The following is a 13,383-nucleotide window of genomic DNA, read 5'->3' as shown; positions in this document are numbered from 1 at the left end:
TGTATAAGTTGTCCGTGTTAACATGTAACCCAACTGACTACAAATTATTATATGATTTAAATATATTTGTCTTTTTTTATAGGTTGTGTATCTATGGATCCTGCCTAATGAGTAGGAGTTGGGATGACTGATTTTATTACGTAGGTCTTATTAATACAATAGCAGACCCAATAGTGGAGTTAGTAAAGAAGAAATTGGCTACATCAACAACCGTAAGAAGAGCAGTTAGGCAAGGCCAGCCTAATGTTAAGGCTCTTTATGACCAACCTACTGCAATAGATCTGGGTGCTTCTTCTAGGGTTGTTACAGGTGGAGTTGCTGATGTTGGTGGCAGCCATCCTGATGTTGATATTGCTGCCAGTCATGATGATGAGTATATTGATGCTCAAGAAAAAATAAAAATATTTAAAATCACCCCTTACATAGGTCCTTCTCACTCTTACACTGGTCTCTCCCACCTTTAAAGTGGTCCCTCTCACCCCTCTTCACCCTCATGTTCTCATTGCAAATACAAAAAGTTCTAGGACAGACAGGATAAACTCTTTGAAAAATTAGAGGCTATGGCTAAAGTTGTCGAGGAATTGAAATCCAAGAGGGGGTGTCAAACCTTCGAGAAGGTGAGGGAGCCATAAACTCCTACAGTGGCGGTTAGGAGGAATAAAAGAGAAATTAGCCAAATACTCGCTAATCTGAAACCAAAAACAATTACAACACCTTCCTCTCAAAAAGTTGTTGAATTTTAGGGAACACTGAAGAAGGTGGACATATACACAGCACTTGGCGATGAAGAGAAGAAGGATTTACGAAGGACCAGGAATGCCAAGAAACCCGCACAAGATTACACCATGCACAACTTTCGCGGCCAAGACTTCAAGAATATGGCAAATATGTGTAAGTGGTACGTGGGCAAGGTAAGTTTACTTTTCCTAACCTAGACTTTTAATCTATTCCATGAAGAGAAAGCTACGCAACAGATGACACATCTGTTGCAACAACTGGGTATTCTAGTATAATTGGTAGTGGTTCTATTACAATAGATTACCCATCTGTTATAAGTTGTGTTAGCTGGGTAATTTATTAACAGATTTAGAGAATCCTTTGGAACAGATGGACCATCTGTTGCATCTTTCCACTGTGTTTTTATTCTTTATAATTACTAACCTATTTAAAAATTCTCTTCTTATATCACAGTATGTTGATAAAATTCTCTCTCATGAGGGGCAGATATTTAGCGTACCCAGATGCTTATAATGTTGCCGAGAGGATAGTGGACCTCAACTTTTACAACATTTCAGGGATAGGTACAATGAGCTTAGAAGGATAGATGAAACTCCTAGTGGCCTGGGATTTGATTGGTTAGTTTATACGTTCCAATGGGATGAAGATATGATTAACTATATTAGAAGAAAGAGGCCATATCCATATGGCAAGAGCTGGACCAAGGCAAAGAGAATTCTTGCAGTCATGAACGTGGCTATCAAATATTTTTGGCTGTTGAGATACTACTCCAGGAGGGAAAGATTAAGGTTTGTGACTGCAACTTACTTGTCTTCGACGACGACAATTTTTGTATCCACTTGTAGCCACTGTTGGAGTTGTTCCTAACTTATTGAGGCAGAGTAAAGTGATGGATCATTTGCCAACGGAAGTGTTGATGAAGAAAGCATAGGATTTTGAAGGTCAAAACAAGGATATGGACCTTCTAGAAAACAAAATCAGTGGCGCGTGCAAGTCGTATGTGCTTGCACACATCGAATATTTGCTGACTGGCACAGAAATGGCCAAGTCAACAACCGCTCTGTGCGACGAGGTTGTGGCAGGCATACAAGAGGTTTATGCTTATGGGGTACTAACTGGATGGTTGGATCCTGTGTATAAATAAGAAGATGCAGAAACATAAACACCATAACAATTTTTTATTTCAAGCCACTCCACTTACATGTAGTGACAATTATTTTATGTTTGATGAAAGTTGAATTTTTTTTAATGCAATAGATTAAGGGTAAAATGAGAAATATATATATATAAAATACTCTTGATTTTATAACTTGAACAATTAAATTGAAATAAATATTTTTTAAAAAAGACCAACTAATATGAAACAGAGAGAGAGTATTTTATTTAGCCTGCTATTAGGAAACTGAATAAATTATTAGGATTTTAATCTATATTCACTAAAAAAATCAATAATTTGCCATTATAGATCTTTAATGTTCAACTTTTAGTCCCGGTTTGACAGTAAAATAATAATTTTTCGGAGTTAGAATTGGAGTTGGAATTGGAATTGGTATTGTGTTTGATATGAATATTTGGAGTAGTTTTTAAAATTTTGTGAGAAATACTTGTTTTCATTTTTTCAGAAATAATTTTCACTAAAGTGAAATTATTTTCATGGTCAAACACACTACTATTTTCACTAAAACGAAATAATTTTTCAAAAAAAAGTAAAAAAAAAAATTCTCATGGCCAAATGCCTCCTTAGTTCCTTGTCACAAACGTGAATCGTTTCAAGTAAATAATATATCAAAAGACTCACAACATCGAAATGAGCTCATATCTAAAATTTAAAAATTTTTAGAGGAGATTTGAGTAAAAATTGGATCAAATGTTCAATGGGTGAACATTTCTTATCCAAAATAACTCGATTATTATTTATTACCACTTTATCGGCATGTGAAGCGAATTTAGACGGAACATATCAGAACAAGCATAATGGTGATCATGACGACTTTGACATCGACGATGGAGCCTACTTTGTTTTGTTCACCATTTTCCACTGTTAGATGATAAAGATTGTCGTACTTCAATGTTCTTTCTTTTGAACGAAGTTAAAGGTAGCAATTCAAAGACAAGTCTGATTGTTCTTTAAGCATAACATGTTTTTAACATTTACACGTAAGGGCCCATTTGGTAGACAAGATAAGGTGGGATATTCTAAGATTAAATGTAATAAATTTATACCATCTATCAACCATGGTATAAATCTTATCCAAAACTTAAATCCTTGGATGTCCGACCTTATCCCATCCAACTTGAAATTATTTTATCCCATCTCAGTGGGATAAATTAGTGCAGGAATTATAATCTAATATAATTCCAAGACTACAGTCTCAAGGTAATTTCGTCAGCTTACCAAACAGCCCCCAAGGATTTTGCCACACTATACATGCATAACATATGACAAGCAACTCTATAACAGAAGTACTCCAAATTGGAAGTAAACTATGGCAAACACCTATCACTCCCTCCCACCGAACAAAGAACCAGTAACCCCTTCTTTTCTCTTTATTTGAGAAAATAGAAGCAATTACAAAGAAGCTAACAATTTACATAAAACACCACAGTATTAGGTTTCGTTAGACACCCTAGATCTATACATTGACAAAGAATGAATTTCCAGCTAAATTCACCTACTTGCTGCTTCCTTGAAAGTACCTATCCTATGTTACAAAGATGAGCAGGAAGAAAGCATGCACTTTACACCCTCGAGAAAAGAAGAAGGCAGACTCATCCCAATAGGTTTTATAGCGCTTGAATAGGAGCAGTTTCACCCTTAGTAATCTCTGAGCTTTTGCCTGGTGTGCTTGCATGAAAAGCTGATTGTCTTGACGGTTCTGCTGTTAACTTAAGGGAGAGTGGTGAAGGCTCAAAATGGCCAGAACCAGCATCTGCTAAAGTGAGCTGGGACATTCCCACTAGTTCATCTACATTCACAGGTTCTTTGGGGACGGTTGGAATTGGCTTGAGGATCTGATGATGGGATGGTTCTGGTCCCCTATCTTCAGGCACAGGAATTGCATTTGATGGCCAGAAGGGATAAGGAACTGGAATGTAAGCTGGGAAGAATGCTGGAAATGCTGGAGGAATCTCGCTGGTTGCGGTATTTGGTTTCGTTTCTTGAACAGGTTCACTTGGAACGGTTTCCATGGATTCAAAATCTGACTTGAGAGAAAGATCCAAGGAAGGGAGTGAATCTGCAAAATCAGTTTCTATTGCTTTTGTTGCAGAAGGTGCTAACTGTTCCTTATCACTTTCCATTGCTCTAGGTGGGAGCATAAATTGTTCATCAGGAAGTGGATGGGAAGCATCAGCGGCCTGTTTAACATCATAGAAAGGAGAGCATAAAAAAGGATCAAAACAGAGATTAGATGAATGGACTTCACCAGTAGCCCAAGCAAAATCAGGAAGCTCAAGTTTCACCCTTGGCAACGGGATAACTTTCCTCATACGTCATAAAATTTGATGGATAATAAAGTAACTAAGAGCAGACCTGCTGCAACGACATGTCAGCTCACTTGTGTATGTATACTTGGGTGGGGGGAGGAAGGCTTAGTGTTTTAGGCCTTAACAATTGTACACAGCATGCCTATATGGTCACAATATGATCATTATCCAAAGCATAAGTTTGAGAAGAAAGACAAACCGTATCAGCAACAATGTCAAAAAGACTGGATCTTCTCTTTCTCCGAGTAGCACTACTCTGCCGGATAAAATACTTCTGGGCATGGCTAGCTACTTGGGTAGGAGTCCTTGATGTCACAAAGTTTCGTGATATACCCCGCCAATCTCCTTTGCCCAATTTTTGTAGACCGATCAAGAAAAGTCGGTGCTCTTCCTCTGTCCAAGGAACACCTATAAACACATCAGATAAATAAGATCACAACCAACCTTTCTCCATCCAGCTAGGTGATAAATTTGCCACCCAAAGTTGGAATAAGTGACAAAACTCTGTTAACAAATCATCCCAACAAACAAAATTGAGATAGAAAAAGGAAAGGGAACACTGTTGAACATTTGCTTCTGTTACTGCTGGATTACTAGAATAGTAAATAATTCAGTTGTAGGATCACTCTTGTTTAAATATAAATTTAGATAGATAAGTTTAGTTACGATATTTAAGGTTTACGAATTTTATTCTATAAATTTTCTGCAGAGTTTTTGTTTTAAATTGACTATTTAAAGGTCACTATGCTTAATACAAATAAAGAGACAATTTCAATCATTTTTAATCTTTCTGCTGCTCCATCCTTTTTAAAAACCCAACAGTAGTATCAGATCTTCCATTGATCTTATTAAATCTGTGAGTTCATTGAAGAAGAAAAACTTCCATCCCCTAAACTATACCTATTTTCAACCCCGCCCGATACAAAGTTTTTAACTCATGCTTATTTTTAACATCTTTATGTCAACCAACACTTCGAAATTTTATTTATATCTATATTAATCATGACAAGCATCAGTATCTTTTTGAATGCCCCCCAGAGTTTCATGGATTAAAACTATCAAAATTGGTCCGTGAAGTTCATGTCTTACTATGAAACCCATGATATATGGGATGTTATGCGGAGGAAAAATCCCACAACACAACAACAACAACAACATACCCAGTATATTCCCACCAAGTTAAAAAAAAAATCCCACAACAATTTTTTGTAAAATCCCACAGTTGTCCAAATTAAAGCACATTAAAAAGAGCTTTATTGAGGATGATTATTATGCACAAAATCAAAAGAAGAAAAAGAAAGAAGGAGAAGACGGAAAAGTCATGTTACAAATAAGTGTTAGGTCAAGTCTTCAACAACACTCAGAAGAATTGACAAGCACAAACTACTAAAGCAAAAATTGAGGAGGAACAGAGGAAGAACATTTTTATATTGCAGCAATTGAAGCAAAGGAGTGTCAAATATTTGATTCTGTTACTACTCCTTTACAAAGAATAATAAGTCGTTTAGTTGCACGACGAGTCTTTTTTTAAGTTTAAATTTAGTTAGATAAGTTTAGTTGAGATATTTTAGGTTTTTGAATTTCATTCTGCAACTATTTTTGCAGATTTTCCATTTTTAAGTAGGATATTTTATAACCCTCTATGCTTAATAAAAAATAAGAAACATTTCCAATAATTTTTAATTTTTTTGTTGTTCCACCCTTTATTTAAACCCAACAAAAACCACATTGAACAACAACATACCCAAGGTCTTCCCACCGAAGTAGGGTCTAGAGAGGGTAGAGTGCACGCAATCTGTACCTCTACCTCAGATGTGATGTAGAGAGGTTGTTTCCGATAGACCCCCAGCTCAAGACAAACAGAGTGTAGAAAAGGATGTAATAGAAGTACAAGAAACAATAGGTAGCACCAAAATAACAGATAGTATAAGAAACAATGCTACCACGGAATAATACAACAATAAATCTACCCAATACACCAGGCATCACCAAAACAAAAAAAGAAACTACCAGCGTACTAGTACAAACAATAAGACAAATCACTCCTACCTACTAATCAGGACACATTACTTCCTACTATCCTTCTATCCTAATCCGCGTCCTCCCCACCTTCCTACCAAGGTTCACGTCCTCAATAAGCTGTAACTGCGCATAACCAGTCTAATTGTCCCTCTCCAATATTTCTCCGGTCTACCTCTACCTAGCCTGAATCAATCCTAGCTAACCACATTGAAAAAGAAAAAAAAAATTCTACTCCAGGAAGCTTTTGTTTAGATGATATTCCATGAATTCTACGGGGATCTATCGGAAATAGCCTGGCTACTTCATTTGAGGTAGTGGTATGGACTGCGTACACTTTACCCTCCCCAGACACCACTTGATGGAAATACACCGGGTATGTTGTTGTTGTTGTATTTTATCTCGGAATTATTATATCTTATCCCTCACACTAAACGTCTCCTAAGAGTTTGGGACTACTACATCATACACGGAATTTACTTGTCACGCACCAAATCACGAAGGTAGATGGCATCATTAGTTAAAAGGCAACAATGCTATGTCCAATTATAAGGGAATGTGTTGAAGAAAAATATTTGATAAATAGACTTGAAAATAATTGCAAGAGCACATGTTTCTTATTTTAGAAGCCTCAGAGATAACAAATTTAAGTGTTTTGTTTATACGAAAAGACAATTGGATCAATGACTTGCTATACAACTGTATTTCTAAGGAAACAACCATGTCATTACTACAAGCACTATTTTTGGGATCACATTTCTGTGTCCACCATGCTAGTCATGTTGATCTTTTCAATTTTATCTTTTCCCTATAAGGGAGAATGGTTCCTATACCAGGAAATGTAAGAGAAACCAAAACCTCCATTTTACGCTGCATTACCAGATCACAGACAAGTGTCAATTTGACGATCCATCAATGTAACACACATTATAGTAAGAGGGATCAATATTTCGATTATGGTCAGCAACTGTAGGAAAAGCTAGCAAACTAGATAACACTATAAATCATATTGCATGCATTTGAATCAAGTGAACAAGAAAGGTGACCTTTCACACAAATGCATTAACCCCACACCACAAGAATGGGCACCTTTTTATTCATTGATGCAGTAAGCACACAGGTGAATAAGAAAGTTTCCCTCTCACACAAACGCAGTAAAGTACACAAGAACAAAGTTATATTAATATCTGCTTTCCGACATCAGTTCTGATTGAATCATCAACTACTGCAACATACTGAGGCTGTATGAAATTCCCACAGTATGAAGGGCTCTAGACCAAATTCACTATTTTTATCATTTCCATCAGTACCACTCCAAACTTCTTCCATCCAAAGATTATCACATTCATTAATATCTGCAGCAGGAAGCAGTAAATTTCTCATTTCCATTCATTTAGAAAAATTTGAGTCATTAAGAATGAAACACAACCATAAATGAAAGGACTAATTTAGTTAAGATTCCCTAAAAGAATTGACCGAGAGGGTGCATCCATTCTCATGGCTAACTAGGATATAATTGACGTTTTGGAGTGTGCTAAAGGTAATCAAGTCATCCAGTATATATATATACTTGATACGTTGGAGTCACCCAAGTATATTGTGAAGCATGAAATAGCGGATACTGAAAAGAGGTGTAAAGATGTGGTATTGAAAGTCCTCGAAAGGATGGAGGCAGCAAAATAAAGGTTATAGCAGATCTGCATCAGACGTCCAAAAAGGCAAGCTGGTTCGTACTCTTCTCGGCGATGCTATAAAACTTTTGATTTGATAAGATTGAAATTGATCAAGATGTTGAGATAATAACTACGACTTCAATTTTATTTTATTTTTTGGGTCATAAGTAGACAACATTTCATAAACGCACTATTGGATATCTAGGCATACTGGTTACTCACAATTTGACAGAAACAGTATAGTCCAATCAAATGAGGAAAGGCAGCACAACTCTCAAAAATACAAAGTTGTATAGTGTGCAAAAATGAAAGCGAAATTAAAGTGAATAATATGCAAGGCGTAACCAAAGAAGGGGAACCTTGGAGCAACAATAAACTTGTCTCCGTGTCACTTAAGTTACGGGTTTGAACCGTGGAATCAACTGGTGCTGGTGCTGGCCTCAGGATAGGATGCGTACATTACACCCCTTTAGGGTGCATCCCCTTTTTGGACCTAATGTGAATGCAGCATTTTGTGCACTGGACTGCCCTTTTATTATGCAAGACATGACCAAATCATTCCACAAGAAACACATTTTATCAAAACAAAAAAGAAATGAAGAAAAAGAAGGAGCTTTGCAGCTCTTTCACCAATCAACAACAACATATCCAGTATACTCCCACAGAGTGGGACCTGGGGAGGATAAGTGTACGCAATCTGTACCACTACCTCAAAGGTGAGGTAGATAGGTTTTTTCCGATAGACCCCCAGCTCAAGGCAAAAATAGTTCATAAAAGACATAATATAGGAACAATAGGTATTAACACAACAAATAATAACAGATACAAGACTACCACAAAGTAATACTCCAATCAATCTATCCAAGACACTACAAACATAGCACTATGACCACTAGCATAGATACCAAAACAACGCACTCCTACCCACCGAAATAAGGACGCACTTCTTTCTACTAGGCCTTCTACCCTAATTCGCCTCCTCCACACCTTCCTATCTAGAGTCATGTCCTCGGTAAGATGTAGTTGCTCCATGTCATGTCTAATCACCTTCCTCCAATATTTCTTCAATCTACCTCTCCCTCGCCTGAATCCGTCCACAGCCAACCTCTCACACCTCCACACCTCCGCACCAGGGCATTCATGCACCGCCACATCACACGCTCGAACCATCTCATTCTCGCCTCCTGCATCTTGATATCCACCAAAAACGCTCCCACCTTATCTTGAATAACCTCATTTCTAATCCTATCTCTCTAGTAAACCCACACACGCATCGAAGCATCCTCATCTCCGCCATCGTCATCCTTTGGATGTGAGAGTTCTTGACTAAACAACACTCTGCCCCAAACAACATAACAAATCTAACCGCCACTCTGTAAAACTTGATTTTTAGTTTTAGGAAGCACCTTCTTATCACACAAGACTACGGATGCGAGCCTCCATTTCATCCGCCCTGCACCAATACGGTGAGTGACATCCTCGTAAATCTCTCTATTTTCCTGAATTATAGATCCAAAATACTTGAAATTATCCCTCTTCTGGATAGCCTGAGTATCAAGCTTCACTACCATGTCAGCCACATGAATCACCGCACTGAACTTGCACTCCAAATATTCCGTCTTGATCTTGCTCAACTTAAACCCTTTAGACTCAACGGTCTATATCCAAACCTTCAACATATAAGAACTACATCATCCGCAAAAAACATACACGATGGCACCTCACAGTGATAGTAATTGGATTACCTAGTGAGAGTATCTAGCCCACAACTTAACCTTCACAGTAAGCACACCAAAAATGGGATGCAAGTTTCCGTATATCAAATTAACTTAGAGACAATTCAAAAAGCAAAAACATGCAACAAATCAACCAGCGAAACATGCAACAAACTCATATTGACCTAACAAGAATTATCTACTTGTGCTTACGAAACTCAAAACTGTTGGGAAGACGGAATCAAAATGTTCTCTTATATGATTTAGGCAATCATCACCTATTGAATTAACTTTTGAGATTGAGTAAAGTTAGACCTAAAAACCATGTTCTTGGTTTATACAATGTTGGGTCCTCATATTATGTTGTCTACGCTCTAGATGTCCAATCATATTGTGCGGGGTGTCAAAGTATCTCACATTAGTTGAGGGGTGGATTGTTTTCTCCTTATATGGTTTTGGACAACCCTCGCCTATTTAGCTAGCATTTGGGATTGAGTTCCCATGGTCTTTCCTAGCTTTTTTTCTAAGAATGTATCAATGTATCAAATTATTGAATTATTAGGCACAAAAGAAACAACAAAACAAGTCTTGGACACAAACAACAATATAACAAGTAAGATACACATTAAAATAAAGCCAACAGAAATACATAACAAAAGATGCAGGACAAAACCATTAAAAACCATTAAGGCAAGAAAGAAAACAAAAGGAAAACATACTAAAACAAATTTTTAAGATAAGAAATTACCAACTAAGTGTCGGCAAACCGAACCATCAACCTATCACCTCCCTCCCCCTGCCCCAAGAAAACGAGAAAGCAAACACTTAAAGATAGTCTTATTTTTTTCTGGAATAACAAACAAATTAGGAGGGAGTAGAGAAGGGGAAGGGGTATATCAATCAATTTACCCAAACAAGTTGGCTTCGTTACATGAGTATTCAATCTTATGTAGTATTCAAAGAATTCATCATAGTCACATATCATGCACAACATAGACCTAATCATCCTGCCTATCCAACTCAATCACCATATGATAAGTCAAATGCAAAGAGGGCAAAAACGTAAAATTGCAAATCAATTAAGCCTCAATCACAAACTTGTTAGAACAAGTATTCCATTCTGCTCTATTCAGGCATACAACTAATTTTGAAAAAAGATTAATTTTCAAATTTCCTCATAATCAGACTAATTTAACTGTTGCGTCTAAGGAATCCACGCTATATTTCCCAAATGAACAGAACGCAAAGCAGTAATTAAGCCTTAAAATCATTTTTTTTTGACACATTCATTCAAATATTCAGTAATCTTGGGCATCCAACGGTGTGGCCTAGTGGTCAATGAACTTGTTGAGAGCTATGAGGTCTTAGGCTCAAATTCCAACAGAGACAAAAACTACTACTGTAGGTAATTTCTTCTTGGTACCTCTTGCTGTGGAATTACTCCAGGTGTGCAAAAACTGCTCTGGAAATGGCGGTCATGAAAAAAACAAAAAAAAAGGAAAGTTGAAAAAGAAAACGGCAATCGAACCTTTTTTCCTTTCAATTCTGCGATTAGCAGAACAAGAAGCATGAACAGGATCATCAGAGAGATAACCATCAGTCAAATGAACAGCTTCACGAAGAACATCTGAAGAAGGAGAGCCAGGATGATTAGGCGAAGCAGCTGCCGAAGAAGAAGAATGATAGTGAAGGGAAGTTAGATTCCCCATGCTAGCACTTTTCTTCATTATCGATCCATCTGTAAGCCTCACACCAAACAGCCGCACACCTCCGCCACCGATGGCAGAGCCACCACCGATACCGCTGGCGGCACCGCCGCCGCCGCCGCCTCTGGTGGGGCAAGTTCGGGAATTGTGTCCATTGTTGTTGCAATGGGAACACCGCCGAGTCATGAGGATTGACTCGGCGAGTTATGGATAAGATTTTGTTTTGATTATGATTTTGGAATTCTTTTTTTTTTTTTCTTTTTCTGTTGGTGTTTGAAGGAGGAAGGTTTAAAATGGTGGATAAGAATATGCGAATAAATGAGGAGGAGGTGGAGGGAGATAAAATAGGTAAAGACTAAAGTTTGTGGATGAGAGTGTAGAATAAGAGAAGAGAGAGGGAACAAAAACCGGAGGCCTTCCGCAAGTCTCCATCTTGATAAATGATACATGGCTTAATTAAATTAAATGATTAAAATTTAATTTATTTTAAATTAAATTTTTAACTATAGTTTATATATATAAAAGCAAATAAAAAGTCATGTGGCAAGATATTAAAAAACTACGTAATAATTTTAGAATATAACTTAATAATATTGTAATAATAATCTATTAAAAAATTTAAAATATTTGAATTTGAAAATATATTATTCTTTATTTGAAAAAAAGATTTCATTAGTTTAAAAATAGAAATTCATGATTAAAGAGTTTTTGAATAAAATTTTACCCTTTCATGTTTATCTCTTTAAAAGTATAATAATAATATTAAAAATATGAATTTGAACATAAAAGAGAGAAAAAAAGAGTCCTAACTAAGCTCTAAAAATTAATTGATGAATCTTTTCAACCCAAAAAATAGACGTAAAAAGAGGCCTGAGTAACTTTCAGGAAGTTATAAAAAACTTTTAAAAATTTTGTATTAAAGAATATTAAAAATTTAAATTTAAAAATAAAGAAGAAAAAAAGAGTCCTAACTAAACATTAAAAATTAATTGATGATTTTTTTCAACCCATACATAAAAAGAGGCGTGAGCAACTTTCTGAAGTTATAAAAAACTTTTTTAAAAAAATTTGAATTTGAAAATATTTTAACTAGATAACAATTTTGAATTTTACTGACTATAACTAACTCTATAATTTTAGAGTTTTAATTTTATCTAAACTCTTAGTGTTTATCATGAATTAATTTGAATTTGAATTTTGAATAATGTTATCTCAACTCTTTTATCATTATCTCTGTAATTCTAAAACTACAATAATACTATAAATATATAAATATATATGATGTATTTCAATATGATCATCAGGAAAAAAAATACTATTTAATATTATTGATTTCTTGTGATACAAGTGCTTTTTATTCTTTATATCATTGTTATGATGGTGATTCGATGATATATTTAACTTGTGAAACATTGACAGCCTAGAGCTTTGGTATTTTATTGTGGTGATCCTTATGGTTGGCTGGTTAAAGAATCCTGAACTTGCAGTAGATGCTATATCAACCAGGTAGTAAACATTTGAATTTTAATAGAATTTGATTAGTTTTAACTAGGAACGCCTTTTTGTTATTCTTACTCTTTTCTTATTTCCATCACAGCTTGGTGTTACAACTTTGGGTACTGATGATCATTCTAGGATTCAATGCTACAATCAGGTTTACGAAAATTCCAGTTCTGTCCCATTTATTTTACTTCAAGTATTCCTCTTTAACACTTCAAATTTCTTGTCATGCTGTAGTGTTCGCGTATCCAATGAACTGGGAGCTGGTTGTCCAAAAACTGCAAAATTCTCAGTAGTGGTTGCTATAATTACATCAACTCTAATCGGAATTGTATTTGCAGTTGTTGTAATTGCTACCAAGACCAGTACCTGAGATTATTTTCTGGTAAATCGAAAGTCATACATGAGACATCCAAGTTGGTGTATTTCATGGCTGCTGCCATCCTCCTAATGAGAATCCAACCGATACTTCATGGTAATCAAAGTCTTTTGAAAAGTTGTCTTTGTTTTAGTACCAAGTTATTTAAACCAATATTTGAGTGTTTC

General features: G+C 36.0%; 1 protein-coding gene across 1 annotated transcript; it reads right to left on the bottom strand.

Moving 5' to 3' along the window:
- Positions 1-3,260: 3,260 nt before the first annotated feature.
- On the bottom strand, positions 3,261-11,762 carry LOC107850716 (transcription factor MYBS3). The gene is made up of 3 exons (XM_016695436.2): positions 11,160-11,762; positions 4,424-4,632; positions 3,261-4,095 (listed from the first exon to the last, which is right to left on the bottom strand). Exons 1-3 carry the CDS (start codon positions 11,521-11,523, stop codon positions 3,523-3,525), a joined length of 1,146 nt encoding a protein of 381 aa, XP_016550922.1. The 5' UTR covers positions 11,524-11,762; the 3' UTR covers positions 3,261-3,522.
- Positions 11,763-13,383: the final 1,621 nt, after the last annotated feature.

Source organism: Capsicum annuum, chromosome 12, assembly GCF_002878395.1.
Source record: "Capsicum annuum cultivar UCD-10X-F1 chromosome 12, UCD10Xv1.1, whole genome shotgun sequence".
NCBI classification, from domain to species: Eukaryota; Viridiplantae; Streptophyta; class Magnoliopsida; order Solanales; family Solanaceae; genus Capsicum; species Capsicum annuum.
The sequence above is the reverse complement of the archived record's forward strand: the minus strand, read 5'-3'. Positions and strand labels throughout refer to the sequence as shown.